Source organism: Drosophila subobscura, chromosome U (genome assembly GCF_008121235.1).
Source record: "Drosophila subobscura isolate 14011-0131.10 chromosome U, UCBerk_Dsub_1.0, whole genome shotgun sequence".
NCBI classification, from domain to species: Eukaryota; Metazoa; Arthropoda; class Insecta; order Diptera; family Drosophilidae; genus Drosophila; species Drosophila subobscura.
Window position 1 is genome coordinate 19392954 of NC_048534.1, and position 24519 is coordinate 19417472.

General features: G+C 48.3%; 3 protein-coding genes across 3 annotated transcripts; 2 read left to right on the forward strand and 1 right to left on the reverse strand.

Moving 5' to 3' along the window:
• The first annotated feature begins 2043 nt into the window (after positions 1–2043).
• LOC117900957 (transcription factor Sp2) lies at positions 2044–5451 on the forward strand. Its single transcript, XM_034811530.1, has 2 exons — positions 2044–2398; positions 3688–5451. The coding sequence occupies exons 1-2, from the start codon at positions 2321–2323 to the stop codon at positions 4987–4989; spliced, it is 1380 nt and encodes a 459-aa protein (XP_034667421.1). The 5' UTR covers positions 2044–2320; the 3' UTR covers positions 4990–5451.
• A 774-nt stretch (positions 5452–6225) lies between these two features.
• LOC117901404 (mediator of RNA polymerase II transcription subunit 15) lies at positions 6226–8975 on the reverse strand. Its single transcript, XM_034812138.1, has 5 exons — positions 8813–8975; positions 7986–8751; positions 7183–7927; positions 6978–7120; positions 6226–6913 (listed from the first exon to the last, which is right to left on the reverse strand). The coding sequence occupies exons 1-5, from the start codon at positions 8863–8865 to the stop codon at positions 6347–6349; spliced, it is 2274 nt and encodes a 757-aa protein (XP_034668029.1). The 5' UTR covers positions 8866–8975; the 3' UTR covers positions 6226–6346.
• Positions 8976–9780: 805 nt separating this feature from the next.
• LOC117902468 lies at positions 9781–24283 on the forward strand. The gene is made up of 2 exons (XM_034813874.1): positions 9781–10655; positions 17533–24283. The coding sequence occupies exon 2, from the start codon at positions 17541–17543 to the stop codon at positions 22497–22499; it is 4959 nt and encodes a 1652-aa protein (XP_034669765.1). The 5' UTR covers positions 9781–10655; positions 17533–17540; the 3' UTR covers positions 22500–24283.
• Positions 24284–24519: the final 236 nt, after the last annotated feature.

Below are 24519 nucleotides of genomic sequence, written 5' to 3' on the forward strand. Positions count from 1 at the left end.
CAACTGCGACGCAGTTTTTGCATTCCAAATGAGCGGCGTGTGGTGCACTTCCAAGGGGACGAACGGGTGTAACGGTACATCGGCCCATTTACACGCCCACATTTGAGAGAGTGGAGGCCATCATGCCATGAGACTGCGCTTCAGTTCCGCGCAAATTTACACACGAATTTCGTTTCCAATAACAAAAAAAAAACGCAGGCACTACAAACACCCACACGAATACGCACACACACTTCCATACTGATAAAAGCACGCCACAGACTGCTGGCCTCTCTTTCTCGCTCTATCCGTCTCTCTCATTCCAACGAACGCCTACCAAAGTATCAACAAATGTTCACGTGAACAACATGAGGTCAACGCGTGATACAGCCGCAGACACAGACACACACACACTTAAAGCCAGAGGCAAACACGCTCAGCAAGTAAGAAGGTTATTTACGTAGAGGGTCGACTCGTTGATACCTTCTCCTGAGATTATTAATTATTATACCATTGAACTAAAACAAATTTTAAATATTTTAATTGTTGACGTGTAGTGCACATGTCTAATGGCGAATCTCACTTTTCTTTTCAAATGAGCAACTCCTGCTTGAGGAACCTCTCACCACAACTCCAATAGCTTACTTCAGCTGGCATACTCTTGATACCCTCTCTACCATGGCTTGCTAGTTGTTGTTGCGCAAGAGAGCCAACCAGCGCCACATTATAATAGTCACAGCTGTTTCTGCTGGCGCTCTCTCTCTCTCCACTCTGGTTCTCTTTGTGTGTGTCGCTGTACGAGCCCCTTTTTGCTTTGAAAACTTGTACAGGCGAACAAGCACACAGCGTTGCCAGGCCACTGTGTTAGATTTACTTTAAGTATGTATTTTCTAAATATATTTAACTGTTTATATAGTTAGTTTGGGTTACAATATACTTGTCCTCTTGTGTATTTAATATTTCATTGCCATGTGACTCATTTCAAATTTCATGACATGTCTCAACATTTACATAGCAACTGGCAACGCTGATTATTCGCTCAACTGTTGATCTCCAATACCATCTCGCAGTCTACCGTTCTCTATCTCTTTGTGTGGCGTCCATTAATAAATTCTTGCGTTTCGCCTTCCCACCCCACTCGAGTCGATCCAGACACCAAAGTCTGACTTTGGCTATAATGCCCATGCAAATATATTCGACGAGGCCAAGATCCGTCTAATCGGATGCCAGGCGCGTCTGCCATAGCGTTTCAATGGCTAAGACCCCGTCTCGACCGCGTTCGAGCCTGTTTTTTCTGTCGATTAATCACGAACTTCCGTAGCAACAACTGCGTCAGCGTCACAGCTTTTGGCGGCGGCCCGACTCCCAGTCATGGCTTTGGGGTGTGTCTGTGTGAGCTCCACAAGTTTGTGAGTGCGAATGTGTGTGCTGTGGCTGTGCTGTGCACGCGGCTTGTGCATGGACAGCCTATGAATAGACAGGGGCGGGGCCCCCCTCCAAATGGAATGGAATCTTCTGACGGTCCCCCTCCTTAAACCATCCGACCATCGAAAAACAAGTCTCAAGTAAACAGCTGATGACGTCCGTCCATGCGTTGGTTACGTGGTAGTGCCGCCTCTCTGCTTAAGAGATCTTCCATTCCCAAGAATACACACATACTTATGTATGCATGTGTGTATTTATGTATGGGATGGAAAGGGAAGGCAGCAAACACAAGAGACCTGACCTTTTCAGAATGTCAGGCGGGGGTACATCCACAGAGAAGAGAAGAAAACTGGCATTTTGCTGCCCACGTTGCTGCTGCCTGATGGCTGCTGATGTCCGGCGGCAGCCGCTGTCCGGGTTCCCGAGGTTCCATTCGGTTTCATTGCACTGGTTGCTCCACTCACGAAACGATGATGACGATTTTTGTCCTCCCCCCGACACACACCTTCATGTCTACCCACTTACAAGTGATTACGTCGGCGCTTCCCTCGCACAGACACAAACACACGCAGAGCAGAGTCTCTGCGACTGCGGCGCGGCAGCAGTGGGAGCTCTGTTGGGAGCCCGTTGACTGAATGTTGTTTCATTCGTCTTTTGAATTCTGAACGCAACGGTTCGCTTAGCTCCCGCTACCCGCTCCACACGGCCTGGCCGAAAGCGCAGTCCATTGAAGAGTACAAAAAAAGAAACAGTTACAGAGTTGTGCAAAATCTCGGAGAAGAAATAACAGATTAAACAAAGTGATAAGAGACAGACAGTTAACTCCTACACCCGGCTACAAAGACCAGGGGAGAGTGAAAGAGAAAAGTGCATCGCAAAGAGAGTGCAAAGTGCAAGACTAATCCTCAACACAGAAATGGATATGAATATGGATGCCCTGCTGCTGCCATCGCCGCCAGCAACGCCCCCCCTCAGGGAAAATAAATTGGAAAATGTAAGTAAATCGGGAATGTGACTCACGGGGGAGTTAGTGTGTTTGACCTACAATGCGATTGTGATTAGTGGAATAGTGAATGTGATTAGAGCCAAATGCATCCCGGACCCTGGGCCAGAACAGAAATTCCCGCACATTACCGCCCCTCCCCATAGGCCACAATCACGCAGGGGGGCCATGGGAGCAGACGTTCGTACGGTCTCGCTTCCACTTGTCGCGTTTCTAAAAACAAAAGTGTCCCATCTCTCTTGCACCCATGGCCAGGCCAGATCACGCAGCCAGCACGCGTTCACGTGAACACCGCATGCTCAGGCTTATAGGAAAGAAACAACGGGGGGAGTGCTGCGGGGGCTGAACATTGGACCCCTAGCACACAGGCACACAGTCTCGTCGTCGTCGAGAGCGCAGCGCACACATACAGTTAGGCCAAAGAGAGGGCACACCAAGGCATATCAAATAGGAGGTAGAGTAGTCCCAAATAACGGCCTCTATTTATGCTTTTCTATGCGTTAGGCCTTACCTTCTATTTTGCATATTTGGGAGAGTCTTGTTTTGAGAGAGCTTGCTTGCGCTCGCTTGTGTGTGTGAGCGAAGGTGATTTTGCCAATTAGACGAAACGGCAAGAAAAATACTACAACAAAGAAGAGGAAGACAGAGAGGCTAGGCAAACACGGGGCCACAACCAAGCCCCGGTACCATAAAAATATGTCACATTGCTTATACTGCTCCACTCTGCTTACCCCCCCCTCACTTATCAAGCAAACAAACAGAGTCATACACTCGCACACACACACCATGGCAAGCAACGTGCCGAGCCCATAAAAAGATTTCAACGACGTTTATATATCGTTCCCCCTCGCACCCACCACACACAGCACACCTGCAGCACGTCATAACTGTAGTCATTAGTCTGGCTGCACTGCTCCATTGCCTGCTTTTGGGCGGGCAATTCAAATTTCATTGAACCGCGGACAAACGGCTTTCCAAAAAACAGTGCGAAAACCGCCAAAAAATACATAAATAAATAAATATACATCAACCTTCTTGGCCAAAATGAGTGCGTTGAACCGGCATCCCCCACCCACAGCTGACAGGTTAAGGTTAACGGTGAACGGCCTTGCGTGATGCCTGCGTAATTAGCAAAAATTTTTCGACTTGAAGTCATTGTGGGTCACAGCCCTGTCCGGTCTGGTTTTGGGGGAAAAGTGAACGTGAATGTGAATGGACTCCCGGGATCAGGTTATTAAACTCTTACTAATCATCACCCTTTCCTCTCTGTATCGCTTCAGGTGGTCAAGGACGAGCAACAGGTGAACGAGAATCTGCTGAAGGCCAAGCTGAAACTGGTGGCCCAGAAGAGCCAGAAGAATGGCGGCGGCATCATCACACCCAATCCCTCGGACACTGAGGACGAGGCACCCGAAATGGACGATGTGCCCAGCAAGAAGCCACGTCTGGAGCAGCCTGCGGTGACCATGACACCACCGCCCGACCAGCAAAAGTCCGAGGAAGAGGACGAGTCCAAGAGCGATGATGAGCCCAAGCGCGTCAGTGTCATTATGCGGGTGAACAGCTCGGGCGCCGTCTCCTCCTCCCAGGATGAGAACAGCTCCAGCTCCTGCTGCAGCTCCTCCTGCACCACCACAACCACGAGCAGCACCGTCAGCCCAGCCATGGAGGATGACTATCCTGAGGCAAATGTGTGGCGCAATCTCAAGTTCAAGATGAACCGCAAGCGGGCCGCCGAGGTGGCCTTGCCCCAGCCCCCAGCACCAGTCCAAACACCAGCTCCAGCACCGACTCCAGAACCAGCGGAAGAGCCGCAAACAGAGAAAACGGAACCCATTGCCATTCTGCCAGCCTCCAGCAGCAGCATCTACATCGCCACACCAGCCTCACCATCAATCACCTGTGCATCCCAGCTGCTCCTGCTCAGCACAGTGGCCGCCCAGCAGTGCCCCAACCCATGTCCGGCGCCCAGTTCTAAGGCCGAGTCGCCAGCCGAAAAGCATCAGCGCATCAGCGCCGCCCAGGCAGCGGCCACCCGCAGCCGCATCTACGAGTGCAGCTTCCCGGAGTGCGGCAAGAACTACTTCAAGAGCAGCCACCTGAAGGCCCATCAGCGCGTCCACACCGGCGAGCGTCCCTTCGTGTGCAAGTGGGATAACTGCGACAAGCGCTTCTCCCGCTCCGACGAGCTCTCCCGCCACAAGCGCACCCACACCGGCGAGAAGAAGTTCCAGTGCGGCGTCTGCCAGAAGAAATTCATGCGCAGCGATCACCTCTCCAAGCACGTGAAGCGTCACAACAAGGACAAGGCCAACGGCGTCAATCGCAACGTTGCTGTGGCCTCCAACTCCTCCTCCTCCTCGGCAGCCTCGGTGTCCGCCCTCTGCGACCCCACGCTGCACCTGAGAGCCATTGCCCCAGCGGCGGCCGCCTCCAGCTCAGTACAAACATCGCTGCCAGTCACGCAATCCTCACCAGCCACGCTTCAGGTGTACAGTGCCCAGGATTTGTTGCGACTGCAGCAGCAGGCGAGCGGCTTTAGCTTCAGCGGAGTGGGAACTCTGCTGCAGGCGCAGCGATAAAGGAGCAACGCCAAACCAATCTCATCCCACAACACAGTATCACCAGCTGGAGAGCAGAGAGCGAAAGCGTAGAGAGAGAGCGTGAACGGAGCCCAGCTGGGGTGTAGATTTAAGCAATAGATTTAAGAGCTAGATCTTGTCATCGTTTTGTGCATATATCAAGTTAATATTCAATAACCCCTTTGCTACGCTTCGAACTGGTGCTGGATCGCATGCCGATCCATTCCAGTGGATTAGTGGCGGAGGCAGCGCCGCTTCTTTCTTTCCAAAAGGGCACAGAGCACACACATTTTAGTTTAGCGATCTTCTGATTCTAATTCTGATTATACCTAGTGCATCTTTATACACATATACGCGTATATTTAGCGGCAACATCTGTGATATTTAAGTTTTCTTACCTATTAACTATTTTCTATATTGTAACAATATTGTAGTTATCGCTCGTACTCGTAGTTCTCCTAATCTTACACACAACAAAACCACACACACAAAACAACAACTGTATTTATTGATAAATGTGGAAAAGAACAACAAACAACAAAACAACCACAAAAAATAGAATGGATCCCCCACACGGACCAAATCTCAAAACAAAATGAAATGAAAATATATATATTTTCCAAAATAATTACAAAGTTGAGTTGATTTACTGAATGGGGGCTAATGGAAAGCATAGAAACCAGCTGAAATCTGCAGTTTTGTGGAGAGGCTCGCGTTCCTCGACATGGAACTAAGTATTGAGGACTGGATTGGGCATATCCACAGATATTGATAGGAATGAAGACTCAAGATTTCATGGCTGTTTTATTCAACAGTTTTAGACACAGTTTTGTGTTAGTATATTTCAGTTTCTTCTCAATTATATGAAAGGAATGAAATCCAACTATGGATTGACCACATACTACGGAGTAGGTTGAGCTTCAAAGCTTCCTTTACTTGGAAATCTAGTTTATGGAATTTTAATGGATTCTTTGTAGTGGGATCTATCTGCGAAGCAACTGTGTGTCTAAAGCTGAACCTTCTCGTTCATACATCAAATGCCATTACAAGTTTCCAGCAAAATTCATTAGTCAGTAAATAAATTAATAAATTCATGACTAATGCAATTAAACAATAGTTTTAAGCGCTCTTCGTACTCTCTAGCTAAACGATTTCTTTGAGTTTGCTGAAAGACTATAAAAAACGAAGAAGTTTCGTTCGTTTATTCGATTTATTATGGAAGCTTAGTTCATTTACCAAATAATTTTCTGGGCTGTTTTAGCTCAAATAAATTAAATTAAAATCCCAATGAATCAATCTGAACTTTAAAATAAATATTCCCTTAAGACCAAGTACATTCGCATCTCAGATTCTCCACTTAAACCCCGAAAAGTGCGGTAAATTCGCAGACTTTGGGTTTGGCCTGGGGCGAGCAGGCCTGCCGCACGGCCATTTCCCAGGTGTCGAGTAGATGTGAGAGCGAGTAGTTTTTCGGTAGCTTGGAGATGCGTGCAATGAGAGCCTGCTGAACGGTCTGCAGGAAGGGCGTGGCGGAGTACTCCTGTTCGGTGAGGGAGCAGTCGGGCGCCTGCCACGGATACTCCTCCGGCACGCTGACGTTCACTGGCGGCACACTGGGCAGTCGCTTGTCGTCCAGGCAGCAAATCAAACGAATGGATTTATTGTTGATCTGCGCTGTGGTGTCCAGCTTCACCTTGAACTTGGTGTCAAGGCGTGCAATCTCGCCCTGCAGCACATGGGGCACATCCTGCTCAAAGGGCGAAGACTTCTCCTCAATGCGCGGCTTCTTGGCGGGCACTGGAGCCACGATATCCGTGCCGAAGAGCAGCTCCAGTGTGGGTCGGAATGTGCGATGCAATGTGTGATTGGCTATGGGACTCTGCAGCGTGGTATTGATGACCTCCAGCAGGGGATTTGAGGATTTCTGGGGGTAAGAATGAGACTCATTTGAGGACAGAACTCGTTGGAGTGTATTGTCGGGAGCTTACGCCAAACTGCTGGCCCGAAATGGAGATCAAATCCATGCGCTCCAGCGCCTTCTCGCACTTGAGCAGCGTCTCCAGTGGCACACGCTGCGTGGGATTGCACAGAATCTCCAGCAGCTTGCTCATTTTGGTCATCTTTTCCACATCTAAAAGGGGAAAGTTTGAGTTGAAAGAGCAGCTCTGGTGGCGCTTATCGTTAGACACTCACTCGTTCCATCGTTGCTGATCTTGGCGAGCATGCGCTTCAGTGGCTCAATGTATTTGGTCAGCTGCTTGTACTTCTCCCTGTACAGCGCCTCCTCCTGCGGATTGAATGGACTGTTGCCCGTCACCTGGCCGGGTGTGTTGATGGAGGCATTACTCGGCGACTGCTGGCGTATGTTGCGCTGTGGATTCTGCATCATCATTTGGGGACTGGACTGCGGCACCAGTGCCGGACTGGGTATCATCTGTGGCGTGGGCATTTGTGGCGTTGGTGGCTGCTGTGTCGGCGTTTGGTTGCCCACCACGAGCTGTTGTTGTTGTTGCTGCTGCTGTTGTTGTTGCTGCTGTTGCATTTGTTGCAGCTGCGCCTGCTGCTGTTGCTGCAACTGTTGGGCATCCGCTGGTGAGGGACTCGAACGCATAAAAGGCTGTCCCGGCTGCTGGCCGCCAACGACGCCACCGCGATTTCCTGGGAACATTTGTCCCGCCTGGCCCATAGCCATGTTGGGTTTTTGTTGAATATTCGGTGGCATATTGACACCAATGCCACCCATGGGATTCATGCCGCCCTGCTGCACGGCATTGGGTGGCACCACCTGCTGCTGCTGCTGTCCCGCCGGTCCGCCCACGCCGACATTATGCTGCGGCTGCTGCATATTTGGCGGCATTCCCTGCATGCCCTGACCCATGCCTTGGGGTCCACCCATGCCGTTGCCTTGGTTCATGCGCATCATGGGACTCATGCCCATCTGGAAAAGGAATTCGATTAGAGTTTTTCTTCTGGTAAGAGAGGATTCCCATACTCACAGCCATTTGATTTTGTTGGATCTGCTGCATTGGCGGCATCTGTTGCATGGCATTCACATTCATCGGGCCTCCACTCTGCATTTGGTTGGGCACAGGCCCAGCACCGGCACCAGGAGGAGCATTTGCCCCTCCTGCACCGCCTGCGGGGCCACTGTTCGGCCCCGGACCTACCATTTGATTGGGCATGCCACCCATCTGCTGGCCGGCATTGCCACCAATCTGGCCCTGCCCCTGGGCACCGCCTGCACCCATTACGTTCATCACGCCGGGCGCATTGCCACCGCCGCCGCCCATTTGCTGCACCTGCATCATCTGCTGTGGTCCGCCTGCACCCGCACCCACGCCCATGGGCATCTGGCCGCGTATATTGGGCATGGGCTGCATTTGCTGGCCGGGACGCTGTTGGTTGAGGGACTGCAGCAGATTCGAGGCAGTGCCAGGGCCGCCAGGAACAGGAGCGCCACCGGCCATAGGCATCATCTGGGGATTGCGATTGCCCTGACTGGCCAGATTCTGTAGCGCATTCAGCGGATCCTGCATCATATTCTGTTGGCCCATTTCCGCGTTCGGAGGCGGCGGCTGCTGTTGCTGCTGCTGTTGTTGTTGTTGCTGTTGGGACTTGCGCGACATATCCTTGTAGTGCATGAAAAGCTTGGCCACCAGCCCCAAGTACTCGTCCTTGCTGCGTGACTTGCGAAAGATGTGGTTCTCCATAACGCTGGCATTCTTCGTCTGATCCTGGGCATGCGGCGGCAACAAGTCGTGTCTGAAAAGAAAATTCTTCGTTATTTTTTGGCACTTTTCCTTCAGCTTTTTGCGTTGCTTACATTTTGGAAATGACATTCTGGCGAAACTTCTGACTCTGCCAGTCTTCCGTCATGATTTTAGTTCACTAAATCGCCTTAAATCGAATTTAAATAGAATTTTTTCAAATACTTTTCCCAAATTTTCTTTGTTTTCAGCTTCTTCTTTCACAGTATGACCGTTTGTGAGGTGCACAAAAAAACCAGAGTAATACCGGCATTGCAGGTTCTAAATTTCACTGTCTGGCAGCACGTTACCGCTCTTACGTTACAGTGGGCTGCCAGATCTACGAAAACAGGTCTCCTTCTGAGTCGCTCTAACGGTAAATATAGAACATGAGCGCAGAAAAGTTCAATTAGCACCCTTTGTAGCCACTGCTTGCTGTTTCTCTTAACAGTTCTTCCTCCCAACCGAACCCAACCACCTGTGTGACTTATTAACGCTCCCTCTCTGAATCCACACACACGGGAGAGGCAGGCCTCTCTCCTCAGCAAACCGACGAACGTTCCTTCTGAGAGAGTTCCGAAAAATGCTCGCAAACGATTACGCATGCGACTTATAAGTTATAACAACATTAATAAATATATAGCTTTAAATTGAAAAATACAAGTGTTCTTATTAGAGAACAAAATATAAATAATCCTCAATAAATCTCCAAAAAACTCCTTCTCAAGAGAATTTTTGATTATAACTTGTATATCAGAAATCTTATAAAAATCTTATGACTAAACTTTAGTCACTAAAGTCATCGAGCGATGCTGCCACAAACTAAACGAAACATATTTCCATAATTTCCAGATCTTAGTGAGAGCGTTTTATCGGGTTAAAGCTCGCATTTTACTCGAATGCGATATAATTTGCGAGCGTTTGGCTTTGCTCTCTCCGCCGCTCTTTCTCTCTGTAAACTTTCGTTTCGGCGCGTGCTAAGCCGACGAAGCTCTGCTGGCTTGTCGTTGGCGCTCATTAGCACTCACCGTGTTTTACCGTTGCTCTATTCGTATTCATACCTTCAACGAGAGCGGACTGTGCGCGTTGCTATTCTGTTCCGTTGGCGCGTCGTCGCTGCTGTCGTCGTCGTCGTCGTGTGTTTTGTTCGTTGCGTTGTTTATTAACTTTTTATGTACTATATTTACTACGTTTGCCATTCCACCTATCTACTACTCGTACTGTGTACTATAAGTATTGTGTATGATTTTTGTTCTTTGCATTTTACGCGCCGCTTTTCGACACATTTCGCCACGCTCGCGGTCTGCCGCTGTTCCAGCTACATTTGTTGCCACCTGTACAACACGGGGGGAGGTACGGCAACGACACTACCAGCACCATCACCTCCCTTGAAGCGTTGTCAATGCCGGCTCACTAAGTGCCCTCTATGTGTGTGTGTGTGTGAGTTGCATTTTGGTGTATTTTGTTGTGCTGACGTTTAAATATCATATCTAATACGTGCAAAAGAGAAAGAAAAGTGTTTCCATGAGAGTGGAAGAGAGAATTCCGTTCTTATCAGCATATATCGTGTGTACGACGAGTGTTACCTTGAGGTGCAAAAAAGGTAGCAAAACAGCAGCGCAGCGCGCTACCTCCCACTACTGCTCCCTCTCTTAAGTGCGTGGCCAAATATTAATTGAAAGCATGTGAAATTAACAGCAAAGCAAAAGCTATAGCCGAACAACCGTTACTATTCCAATTATAGTGCAAGTTACAAGAGAGGGAGGTATAAAAACAAAATAATCAAGCGAAACAGCAGAGACACACAAAAAATAACCCCCACAACAACAACAACCGAGGCAGCAGCAGCAGGCAGAACGTTTAAGTGAGCAGCGACTGAGCTGAGCGAAAATAGCATGAAAATGTCGAAAAACTGTTGAGGTTCGTATATGTAAATGTGTGTGTGTGTTTGTGTTTTCATGTAAATGTAAATGTAAGTGAGCAAGGTACATGAAATAGAGAGAGGTTGGGATAGTGGCAAACAAACTAGACCACCCACCCGTGGAGTGGGACTGCCTCACCCTCTTCTAATGTAGCTTGAAGTTTGTATGTAAGTATGTCGAGAGCGTCGTCTCCCTGCTTCAGTGCATACGCTCGCTTCAAGCCTCACCCCCCTCAAGCCGCTGTGGCTATCACTCTTATCCCCTCTCTCCGCACACACTATCTCTCTGGCTGGGTGTGAGTGCGAGTGTGTGTGTGTGTGGCTTATGCCGCCGACTCGGGTGCTGCTCTACTTTATTCTGTTCTTTGGCATTTTTTTTCCATTTTGCGGCAATAACAACAAAGTTGATTACAACGACAGCCCCAAAAAGCGCCACACAGACAGCGGGCAAAAGAACGTGGACGGAAGATGGTTGGGTCGACTGTGGCTTACCCACTGCTCTACTAAATGTGCTACAATACCTGTGGCACGTGGTGCGCGTGTATATACCCACTCGATAGTTGTTTTTAATGGGTAATTACATCAACAACAATAAAAGTGTGTTGACATTTTTTTTTCGTTTTTGCCTTTTCACGTCTGTTTTGCTCTATACCCCATGGATGTGACGGTGTTCGTGTGTGTGTGTGTGTGTGTGTTAGTGAGTGCTAGTAGGGGGTTGTATTAGTATTATTATTGGGGCTGCCTGGAATGGGCTACGTGTTGGAAATTATCAAGCCGAGCTTGTCATCGCGCCCAGCACGCACGAACATCAAAAACTACTACCACCACCACACACTGGCAGACACAAATACTTATGTATCCTACATATTTGCATACAAATGTTTCTACGCATATGTATGTAAATATGTAAACTGTAAAGTTTTGCCGGCAGCAACAACGACGGCGACAACGATCTCAGCGCACAATTTTGAATTCTAGTTCTCTGGAACGCGTCCGTTAACTAGAATGAACTAAAATGAATGACAAGCGGCAGAAAGCCTATTGATTTTCAATCAATATTTTGTCCATACATACATATCTACATCTATGTAGAGGTAACGGTAGTTTTTGTATGTACAGTGGAGGCTCTACAACGGGAAACAGATGTTTCCGGGCACACGAATATTTCATTATATGTCAACGTTTTGAAACAAAAGAAATTTCTCATAATAAAAATGAAATTTTATTGCCACTTGTTCATTGTTTATGAAAAGTTATGAATTGTACAAAGTGTGGTTCCAAATTGGGTTCAAAATGTGGTTTATTTATCTAGAAACTTCGTCTTTGTGTAACTTGTTGATTGTTTTTTTTCGATGCAACCCATTTTTAGCTGGAGTGTGCCAAAATAGGCCAACATTTTGTATAATTAAAAATTGTTATCTCCAGTTCCTGAACATGATTTTCATGAAATAACTGAGATTTCCGAATGTCGAGCGCTGCCTGTACGAAAACTAAACTATGGGATGACACAAAGTTTCTTTTAGCTTTCTGTTATTTATTTCTTTTTCTATATGTATCTTTTGCTCGTTCGCTTTGTTCGATTTTCTTGAATTTGTTTTGCATTTGAATTGGGAATTGCTATAGCTTCTTCTATCGCTATCTCTCTCTCTCTCTACCCCTGCCATTTCTTCTTTCATGTTTCTTTTCACCTTTGGAGACACGACGCGACTTCGAATCGACGACTCGCTCACGCATGCATAATAATCACGGACGTAGCGGGGGGAGTGTGCATGTGCATGGCTGCGTGTGTGTGTGTGCTCTCTGCTGCCGTGGACGTTGACTGCTCTGCCAGCGTAATCGCTGCTGCTTTTTATTATCATTTGATTGCGCCGCTGCTGCTGCTGCCTGCCTGCCTTGATGATTGTTGTGGTTGTTGTTGCTGTTTGTCGCCTATTTTTTTGCCGTTTGCTGCTCATTGTTTATATCAATTCCCTTTTTGTGTCGCTCTCTTTCCCTCTCTCTTTCTTGCTACCTTTTTGTTTGGTTGAATTTACTTAATTTGTTTTTGTGGTCGCTGGTTGTTCCAAGTCCTATTTAACCAACTCTCTCTCTCTCTCTTGCCCGCGGGGGCTGTCACCTCCAGCAGTTCGAACTGCAGCTGGAAATTGGAGCGGCAGTGCAAAACCAACCAACAACCTTTGATGCACTTTTCCAATCATAGCTGGTTCGATTATACCCTTTAAACGAAGGGTATGATAAGTTTGAATCAAGAAGCCATAAAAAGGGCAAGTGTAGGAACGAAGAAAATATTTCTACCCCAAGATAATTCCAACAAAGAGGGAAATTGCAGTTTCAGAAGCTATAACGAAATCTGAAGGCTATATCCACACATCTGCCATACATCAAATTGCTTTCCAAAGGGTATCAAACCCTTCTGCCTTGCGGTAGCTTTTATTTTCTGTTACTTCTTTCACTTTGTTTGTTGCTATTTGTCACGCCTCTCGTCATCGAACCGTTAGTGAGGCAAAGCAGATACAGCAACACTTCGAAACAACAACAAGAACAAGTACCGTTAATGGGAGCATTGGAGCTGTCATGTTTGCTTACGAGCGGCGGCTTCATTTCCGCTCCAGCCAGGACATGGGCTGGGACGGACCCCGCTGTTGCCAGGAAAAGGAGCGCGCTGAGCTGTCAACTGTCTGCAGCAGCGGCTGCATTTGATATACCCTGTAGCTGGTGTGGGTGTGCTCAAGCGGATGACATGCAGCAGAGGATGAAAGTTGTTTTGGCTAAAAGTAGGTCCAAGTAGCGAAAGATATTCCCTTTTTTGAGTTGGAAAGTGAAAGCATAAAGTAAAAGTGGCAGTAAAAGTACCCTATTAGGTACGCCAGGCCTAAAACTCACTTAAATTTGAGCTAAATTTTGTGTAATTTAAGACACTTTTGTTATTAAATTAGATGATTATGTTTTTGTGCACCAAAATATGCGGAATATACATTTTCTAGAGGGTGCTGGTTGGTGTCATTGGGTGGACAGAAAATGTATTTAGATAATTTCCCAAGATCCCAAATTATGAATTTAAAAGAAATATAAAAATGTTTCCCCCTGAAACATAAGACTTCCATCAACATTGCTACCAATCAAAGGATAAATATTCGCCATGGAAAATTTGAATTTAACTCCTGGAAATTCCTGCCAGATTTACCAACAATATTCGTTTTCTTATTCAAAACTTTTTCATATTTCCCCTACCTTAGACAACCCTTTCACTCCACCCAGCACTACTTTTCACATTTCTCCACAGCCCTTCGGAATGAAAACTAATTAAAGGTTAGGCTTTGGTCCTTTGTAATTATTCCCCCTTAATTATTCTTTTTTTAGGCGCTGTCTTATTTCCATTACAGGGTGTCTGTCCTCCATCGAAATGCTTCTTGATGCCATCCTGTCAATCCTTTGGCTTTATTTTTGTTCCCGTTTTTGCCTCACCACGGCAACCACTTGTTTTCCCAGGCATAACAGCAACAGAGCAACAGACACACACACACACACACACACACACACACACAGGCATTTTACACCCCATTGTGGCACCCATACACTAACATTTTTATTGACTGTTTCCGAAGCCAACCCTAGCCCCTTCGGCAGGACACTGCTACTGCCACCACACACCCTACCCGTTGTCCTCACTGCGTCGGCGTCGTCGTCGTTGGTTGTCGCCTTCGCTGCTGCTGCTGCTGCCCCAAGTCGGAGCGTCGTCGGCATTCCGTCGCGTCTTCAACAGATGAAAAAGTTTTCCGCTGAGAACGCCTGAACGCGCCTCTCGCTGCCACACAATAAAAATAACAGCAAATCCTCGAAAGTTTTATAATTAAAAAAGAATCCCAGTAGTGGATGCCCCCCATTGTGCCAGCAATATGTGTTAGTGGAAGTGCCAGTGGCAGTGCCTCAGTGCCCCAGTGCGTGTGTGTCAGTGCCTCAGTGTCTGTGTGTCTGTTAGCCCGCCTTTTTGTAGCAGCATATGGCAGCATAATTCACACGATTCTCGGTGAGATTTGCATTTGTTTTACATAAATACTCATTCCGATGGCCATGCCGATGCCACATACCGATGCCTGCCCCCATAACGTTGCCCCAGCAATTTCATTTAATTCAATTGAAGGCAATCTCCGATGGCTGCCATCCCCCACCAAACACACACTCACATCCAGGGCGTATACGCAATGTGTGTTAGGTTTCGATTCTGTTTTTGGGATGGGTGTTTTTGGTGCTCGCTTTCGGGGTCTTGGGTTACCGCGTAGCCTTGCTTTGCATATCGAACAAAAAACAACTTCTTCGATTACCATTTTCCCTTTCGAATTTGTGGCTACACGAAGCTCCACTCTGCTCCGTTGGATACCGCTGCCTGTTTCTGTTTTGGCGATTTGCATTACGCTTCGGATATATGAACCAATCGACGAGCTGCGATCTCATTTATTCCGGTTGGTACATCAATGCTTCACGCCCAATTAGCCTAAAAGCCCAGAGAATGCCCCGCGACCTGATGGGTAGGAAAGGTCGATTATCCATCCAGCTGGTGGGCTAATGGTTTGTGTCGGGGCGGTGGGTCATCAATGGTAAACACAACATTCGCATCGTCCCAGCGAAAGCGTATTACCATAATGAATTCCAGTTGCGACACTCGTCGGGTTCTGTTCTGTGTGTGCTCCTCCGTGCCGTTAGTAGTTTCGCTCTCTCTTTAACCGATTTCCTATTCAAATTATCCACACGATGTGGCTGCCCCCGGATGCAACACTCTGCCCCTTTGGCTGGCCCTGTCCGTGGGCCACAACCACCTCACAGGTGGTCGCCATGAATGGACTGTGGATGGAACTGCCGCCGCCTGGATATTACGATTGCATTCCGGGAAAGTCCGGTAGGTGCATGCAGGATTGTCCATTGGCTTCTTCTGTGGCAATTATCTGTAACAATTATTGGTTTTTTTTTCACCCTCTGTGGCTGTCTGTGTGTGGCCCAGTTTTGTGGTGGGCGTTGACATTGAACGGAGGGGGGACAGTGGCTAGTAAAAAGTGTATAGAAAGCAGTAGGGGTTGCCCATCCATCCATCCATCCCCATGGCTGCTCCATAGCTTTTGTACGGGCGGGGGTCAATCATTAATATTGCATGAACAGTCCACATTTCCATTTCACAAAGTCTGCGTTTGAAGTCCGTTTCGTTGTCTGTTGGTGGGTTTCCCAACCTTTACCTCCAGCTGCTACCTCTGCTACCCCTTCTAGGTGTATGCCTCCTGCATTTAGACATCAAAAAACCCCAAGCCACGGACCAACTGACACACTTGCCGGCAAAGGACCTCTGCGTGCGACGACACGAAAGACCAACCACAATTTAATGACCCACAAAACCCACCGAGAATTTGTGGCCGGGCGCAGCGCGGGTGCATGAGAAAATGAATGGGAATTTTCCATTTTTCATTTAAATGCCAGGCATAATTGCTTTTTCCTGTAGCCACGTGAATGGAGGGGGGCGGGGGCAGGGGCTCACCGACAATTGCGAATGCAATTTGAACAAAAGGGAAACCCACTCGAAGAAGTGCAACCACACAGGATAAATGGGGAAATAACCTTGTGGCCGTTAGGAAGCGGGTGGAAAATAATGAGAGGGAAGCTTTTGACCTTCGCGGCTGCGGGCTGTCCATCTCATTCATTATTCATGCTCAGATGTGTTCGTCAGATTGTGCTTTTCTTGAGTTTAAACTTTAAGGAAACTTTGAAGGAACTTTGAAGATAGTTTTGGTAGTCTTCCCGTATACATTTCCCTCTTTCCCAGTGCGGCTTAGCAGCAAGCGGTGGGGTTGCTTGCATATGCTGTAAGACAGCGCACTTCTTGCCGTGTCCCTCTCTAGGTATTACGAATAACTCTGCTCGTCTCCTTTGAGTGGCTTAGCGTTTAAGAGTGGGTTCGTATGCGGAATATACTGATAGAGAACTCTGAATTTCAACCACTTCTTTCTGCTTCTAATGCCTTTATGATTAAATTTCATTTAAAAATCATTAAAACACAACAGATTGTTTGTTAGCAAGAAAGCATGTAATTTATTATATTGATAAGATAACCAGCGCCAAAAAAGCGGAACAATCGGAACAAGCTTTAAATGCTTCCACATAATCGTGAATCGAAAAACATATCATAATTACTTTGCCACTGATTCTTAGGAGCTTCATTATCTAAAGCACTTCAATTATTCTGAAGAAATTCGAAAAATGAGATCAAAAGATCAATGCAAAACGATGACGGGAAAGCACAGCAGGAACCCAAAAAAAAAAAAAAAAAATCGGCTCAAGAAATGTTTTTAAACTTTGGAAAAATATATGTATATAAAATATTAAATGGAATATACATATGTACATACATACATATTCATATATGTCCGATTGTAGAAATGAGTCATCATTTCAAATGGGGAAATGCACAGAAATCGTAGTTTAAAAGAAAGATTTCTTCTATATTTCTTCAACATATGTGGAAACGCAGTATGAACCGATTTAATGAAAATGTTCTTAGCTAGAAAAAATATTGAAATATTTATTTTATATGAGAGCTTTTTGGGAAGGGTTTTAACAGGGTTTTCAGCTTCCATTTTTTAACCTTACACAACAATTTTTTGCCATTTTTCTTGTATCTTGGAATCTTTTTTAAGTTTATGTTGCCCAAATTTTTGCTAAAGTTGCGTACCTCGCACTTGAAGTACATAAAATTCCCCAAGAATATTCCTCCCAGACCTCGGCTCCGCCGACGGCCTTGACCTTTTTTCCTCCTTGATAATTTTTATACCTGAACATAAAACATTGCCCTTTGGCTTTTTCTCCTTTCTGTCTTTTCCCTCTTCGTGACAGCAGCGCTCAGCATGCAAGCGGCGATGGACACGGCCGCCATGGCCATTGCCGTGGGCGTTGGTGGATCCTCCAGCTCTGGCCCAGGGAGCAGCAGCAGCAGTGGGAGCAGCAGCAGCAGTGGCTATGGCAGTGCCACGACCACGCCCACAACGCCGCTGGGCAGCGGTGGTGGAGGAGGAGGACACTATGAGGCCTCGCCCACATCCATGCCAATGGCAACGATAGCCACAGTGGCGCCGTTCTACAGCGAGGCACTCACCTCGCTGGATGCACAGCAGCGGCAACAGCAGCAGCAGCAACAGCAACACCTGCAACAGCAGCAGCAGCAGCAGAATCAATCTCACTTTTATCATCAGAACTATGGCTATGGGAATAGCCTGCCCTTGAGCGCGCCACTGGATGCGGCAGCCTACAATGCGTACAGTGGGGCATACAATGCGTACAGCAGTGGGGCAGCAGCCAGCAGCAGCGGCGGCAGCAACAGCTTTCAGGGTGGGGCACGCTACGAGAAGTTGGCACCCAGCTCGGGCTCAAAGTACAGCGGGGGAAGTGCAGCCATCGGGGGAGCAACAGCAGGAGGAGCAGCAATGAAACCCCAGGCGGCAGCCACGCCCTTCTACGCGCAACCCTTGGGGCAGGCTGGGAGCAGTGCAAGCGGAGGCGGAGGTGGAGGACCCTACATGATGAACACAAATCATCCGTATGATCCGTACAAGTACAAGATGCCCGCCCAAGCGGCAGCGCCACCACCGCAAACACATCAATCGATGGTGCAAGCGTCCAACCAGCCGACGGCAGCCGTGGGACAGCCACAATACGGACACGGACTGGCCATGAATCCCAGCCAGAAGCAGCAGCAGCAGCAGCAGCAGATGCAGGTGCAACAGCAGCAGCAACAGTTCACGCAGCTGGAGGCCAACTATGCGGCCATCAAGCCGAACAGTCGCTACCAGAGCATGCCGCCGTCTCAGGTGCCGTATGGGACTCCGCCTGGTGCAACCTCCGCCTCGGGTGGCATGCCAGGCAATGCCACAGGCACGCCCTACTACGACAAGTACGGAGTGATGCCCATGCCGCCCATGTACCCTACGAACGGAGGACTGCCGCCAATGTACACGCCGCCCGAGCTGGTGGGGGAGTCGGCGTACCGCAAGTCGGGCAGCAGCTGCCACTGGAGCGTGGACTACAATGCGGCCAATTGTCGAACTCTGCCGCCAGTGGCTGCCGCACCCAGCAGCTCCTATCATCATCCGCATCCCGGGGGAGTGCCAGGCGGAGGAGGAGCACCACCAGGAGCGCTCCCGCCCAGCAATGAGATGTACTACGGCGCCGGAAAGTATGACAAGTATGGGAATCCTGTGGCGAATCCTTATGCCAGCAATCCGTATGCCACCAGCATGGGGCAGCCGCCGTATGGCGCAGCCGCGGCACGCAACATGTGGACGGAGACTCCCGCGCAGCCCAATCCCCGCCAGAATTGCTGCTCCCAGGCGGCATATCCGCAGCAGAGTTGCTACTATCCAAGAGGCAATGTGCCAGCAGCCCAACAGCAGCAACAGCAGCCGCAGTATCCGGTCAGTGGCGCCACAAAGCTGAAGCATCCGCTAACCTCTGACCTGTACGCGCCCTACGACCCCGCACCACCACCCACCCAGCTGGGTTATGGCTATGGCACGAGCCAACAGGTGGGCGGAGCCACAGCCAGCAATATCAATCCCAATCAGCGATATGTGGCGCCACCGCTGAACATGGGAATGGGCATGGGCATGGGCATGGGAATGAGCATGGGAATGGGCATGGGCATGGGCATGGCCATGGATCCCAGCATGAGCAGTGCAGGCGGCGGCAACTACTACAACGATCTCAATCTAAATCTAAACAGCCTGGAGAGCTATGTGCCACAGGTGCCGCCACAGATGCAGCCACAGCAGACGCATCGCGGGCCCTACCAGGAGTACCGCAAGAGGTCTGCCCCAGCGCCGGCAGCAGGCAACTGCTATCTGGGACAACAGGCAGGCAGTGCAGCGGGTCCACTCAATGGAGCACTCACCAACTTGGAGGCACATGTGGACAGCTATGTGGGCTACAATCTGCACGCCACAACCTCGAACTCCCACTACAGCATGGAGCCAGCGAAGACTTCCCCGCAAACGTGCAACATTCGGGATTTTTTGGCCACATGGAACGATGATGAGGATGAGGCTGCCGCGGAACCACAGACCACAGCTGTGGCTTTGGTGGCGCCGACTGTGCCATCCAATTTCATGTACGAATCTCTGCCACCGAGTGGCCCACAGGCCACAGCTGTGCCGGTGGATCATCAGGCAGCGGCGAGCATCAACCTCCCAGACATCATTATAGACATTGAAAAGGCTTCGAATGGGACAGGCATCGTGCCCGCCGGTGTGGATTCCTTTGGCTGCTTTGATGTCGAGAAGGAGCTGGACGAGCTGCGGCTAAAGACTTGTCCCGCGGATGCACTGGAGGAGATGTTTCGCGAGGACGAGACAGCTGCGCCTGTTCCTGTTGCTCCTGCTGATGTGGCTGCTCCTCCTGTGGAAGCTCCTGTGGCAGCTCTAGAGCTAGCTCTGACCACTGACCTGCTGCAGAGCGAAGCAGACATCATTCCTGCAGCGGCGGAGCCACCAGCCACACTGGACTTTGACGCCAACAACAGCTCCAATTCGAATGAGTCAACCTTTGCCAAGGAGTACGAGACATTTATACACAAGATCGAGGGCAGTGAGAGCGAAACGGAGGAGACGAATGCCCAGGATGACAGCGAGTATCGCGAGCATGCGAAGCGTTTCAAGTTCTACAAGAGAAAGCGCAAAAACACGGAGCCACAGGAGCAGCAGCAGGAACCAGGGGAGGAGCAGCAGCTGCAGGAGCATCCTGTAACTCCTGTAAGTCCCAAGCCAATCACACTCTCCCCACAGAAGCTGCTCGCCAGGCGTCGTCGCAATCGCATCAAGATGCTCAAGATACTGGAATTTGAGAGTCCCAAACTCAAGTACCGCCACTACTTCAAGGCGCTGAAACTGCTGCGCAGGCGCTACGCCAGCAGCAGAACGCGTGAGCAGCGCAGAACCCTCATGCGACGACACTTGGCACTGCGTAAGGAGCGTCGTTTGCCGCCCATTAAGCGATTGATCAGGAAGTACGCCGAGGGCTCAAAAAGGAACGAGGGAGCGCAGCTCTACAATCCGCCGAGCCTCAAGGGGCTGAGTGTTTCCGCTTTGAACACAAAAGCTTTTAGGAGCAGCCTGATGCAGTCCTCGGGTCGGGAGACGGTCATCAAGAGCGGCTACGCGCTGCAGAAGAAGGCTGAAGAGGAGATCGAGGATGGCGAACTACAGACAGCGGAGGGAGAGGAGGAGAACACCATTCAATCCGTCGATTTGTTGCCCAATTTCAAGGGCTTCGATGATGTCGAGAACACAAATCTGTCGCCGCAGGCCAAGCTGCGCGTGGAGCCGGAGGAGGCGGAGGAGAAAGTGCTGGCACAGTCAACCGTGACGGAAGTAACCAAAGCCAAGGAGCGGGAGATTCAGGCGTGGCTCAGGAACAACAGCATGGAGGAGGAAGTGGAGGAGCTGCCTGCCACAGAAGAGCCCAAAGCGATGCCAATTGTTGTTGCTGCATCTCCAGCGCCATCATCCTCTTCCTCGTCATCAACGTCGAGCTCGAGCTCCAGCTCTAGTTCCAGCTCGGAGGATGACAAGGATTCAAGCAGCAGCAGCAGCCAAGAGGAGGACTCCTCATCCAGCAGTAGCAGCAGCAGCAGCTCCACCGTGGCCGAGGCCGCAGAGACCGCCGAGGAGAGCGACTTCAATGAGATGGCGGCACTGGAGAGGGAGCTCTCCCAGTCGCAGATTCTCGAACCAGCAGCAAAGCCAGCGGCAGCCATACTGGAGGCCCAGCCCCTGCCGGAGGAGGAAGCACTCGCCGTGGCAACGCCCATGCAGGAGGAGATATCCAACAATGATATTGCCAAGCTGAAGCAGATACTGGAGAGCGATGGCGAGGAGCAGTCCACACAGCGGAGTCAGTCTCGGTCCCCAAATGAAACACCAACCCAAAGTCCAATCCAAAGCCCTTCCTCATCCCCCAACCCATTCCCTTTCTCCTGCATCGTACCAAAGCTAAGTGACCTTAGTAAAATTGCCTTAAATAGTTCCTTAATAACTAGAGAATTAGAGTTAAGACCAAGCGGGGATCCAGAGGAATCCCTGCCAGCCTTTGAGCCGGCTTCAGAGGATAGATGCCTGGCAGCGGCACGAGAGGAGTCCCCTTTTGAAGCAACCGAATCACAGTTCCCTGAAGAAGCCCCCAACACAGAGACCCCTGTGGAAACCCCACAATCAGAGACCCCTGTGGAAGCACCCAAATCCCAGCAGCCAGCACAGGTGGAAGAGGATTCCCTGCCCGCTTCTGAGCAGCCTCCAACACCGCGTGAACTGAGCGTTGAGGATGCCCTGGCGGAGATGTATCAACAAATAGGCGTCGCCTCCGACCCAGAGGACTTTGAGGGCGACAAGGATGCGGAGGCAGAAGCGAATGCGAATGGACAGGACATGCTGCTGATCAATCTGGCAGAGATATTCGATACCAGCAGCGATCTGTATGTGGTGCAGTGTGACATGAACGAAAACATACTGGGAGTTGTGGCCAGCGAGCAGGAGGAGGAGAGTGCGGAGCAGCCGGATCGCAGTCAGGAGGAGGCGCTGCAGCTCATACAACTGCTAGCCGATCCACAGCCCGAGCTGATACACCACGAGGAGATCATTCCCGACAGGCAGACGGCAATGCGGCAGCGACGTCGCGAGTTCTTGAAGTATTTGCATGGAAAGTACGCGCAGAGTCCCATAGGGAGGTTCCACCATGCTCAGCGTATAGTCAGGAAGTACAGGCGAAGGAGAGGGGCGGTAGCAGGAAAGCAGCCTGAGTCCAGCTTCTACCAAAGATAGAGAGAGAGGATCACAAAAGATCAGAGATCGTTTAGCCGTTGGGGCGTGACGAAAGAACCATCAGGCGTGCCTAAATGGATACTAAATACGATCCATAAAATACCCACACACACACACCACACACACACACATAGTTATAGATACATGTACATAATGTATCTGTTGGATAAACATTTCTAGAATCTCAAGACTTGGTTATATATTTTGGATTTGCTTTAGGAACGATAGCAACGTTTGATAGCAGAATAATTGTAATTAATTTAGGCATAAAAATAGATATTAGCTTTAGATATTATATATTTTGGATAACTGTGCAATATTTTACATTGAAACAACTTGTCGTGTTTCAAATGCATAATTATAGCAAACAAAAATATTGTAACTAAGTGCGCGAATTCGAATCTCGATGTGAGTTTTTTTGTAGGGATGAGTAAGCAAAGTTAATCGTTTGGGGGCTTCGAATGGGTTCGGTTCTGGGTTCGCGTGCAATTAACAAGAGAGCTACATATACCCCGAGTATCTGTTGTATGTTATCGGATAATGTATCAGCATTTTTAGTCACTGAGTGGCTGAGCAATTTTAAAACGCTTTCCGACTAAAGGTCAGACCCCCCGCAGATTGAGGGACATGGCCATAAATGCCCGCCACTTGCGTGTTTTGCCAAACAGAACCCAGTAAACCTTGCCCCCTCCTAGCACCCAGTTTTGATTCTGTTATTCTGTTAGCCACCAAAAAAATGTATGCAGCCTAGACCAAAAATTGTAGTAAATTATAAACCATAAATATCTATGGTTTGGGTATCGTTTTGAACTGTTAGATCTTAGACTTAAAGACTTGTTTTGTTTTTAGTGCAATTGTTTGTTGGGTTCCTACTATCAGGATCGTGTTAAGCGTTCACCTAAAACACTTTTAAAAACACAAACACACACAGACACATCTTTATAAGCCAGCAGTTTCAGGTGGAGGTGGTGTGGAATTAGCATAGACCAGAAAAATATTTAAATGCAACTTATCTGCCGGAAAAATGGCATTTGAAACGCTCATTTATGCAAGATGTGAATGCGGAAAGCACACCTCAAGGGCACAAAGAAAACTGACCGAGAGGCGACGCTGCATGACACGTTTACCATGCGGAAATGCTGGCTCTAGTTTTAGGATCCAAACACAACTATCAATCAATCTATCTATTTATCAATTGAAATGTAATCCACCTAGATGTCTTTTATCACTCTCTTGTAACACATTCCAAAGGACCAAAAAATATACACCACTTATACAAAAATATAAACCCAAATAACTAAATAAATCTTACGTATAAACTAGCCTCGATTTGTAAGTGCATTCTAGAAACTTTTAATATACATTAAAAAATCTATTTGTAAATGTATTTTTATTCGTTTTTAAATAATACGCTTAATTTTATTACAAAACAAAAGCAAAATCAAATGCAAAATGCAAAATGCTAGCCCACTAAATGTTATATTAATAATAATGCTATTTATTATGGAATAATTGTACATAGTCCCAGACCCTACCCCACATTCGATCTAGATGTTCGCCCTTTTGCCACACAGTCCCTTACACTTGCTATATCCATAGCTATATAGAGCTGTAGCTGTAATATCTGAACGGGTTTTTGCAATTTACTTTAGTCTTAAGATTTGTGACTTTATATAAATGTGAGTGTCTTTGAGCAAAAACAAAAACAACAACAAAATCAAAAGGAATTACGATAAATGATATACGAAAAATCCTAAAAAAGAGAGAAATAAATGTTTTATGTAAATGTTAATGGAGTGCGTGATTTATTTCTGGAGGGGATCTTGGGTTTCTCTAATGTTTAAGGGAATCTTTCACGAGAAATGCAAAGGAAAATGTCGATTTTATACGAAATCCAAAGACGAAGAAAATCTTTTATGTAACAGTTGATGCAACGAATTGATTTGATCTTGGGCTCTTGGATCTTACTGTCAAGGTATGCAACTATTGGGACATTGAGGTGGAAGTATCAAGTACCCAA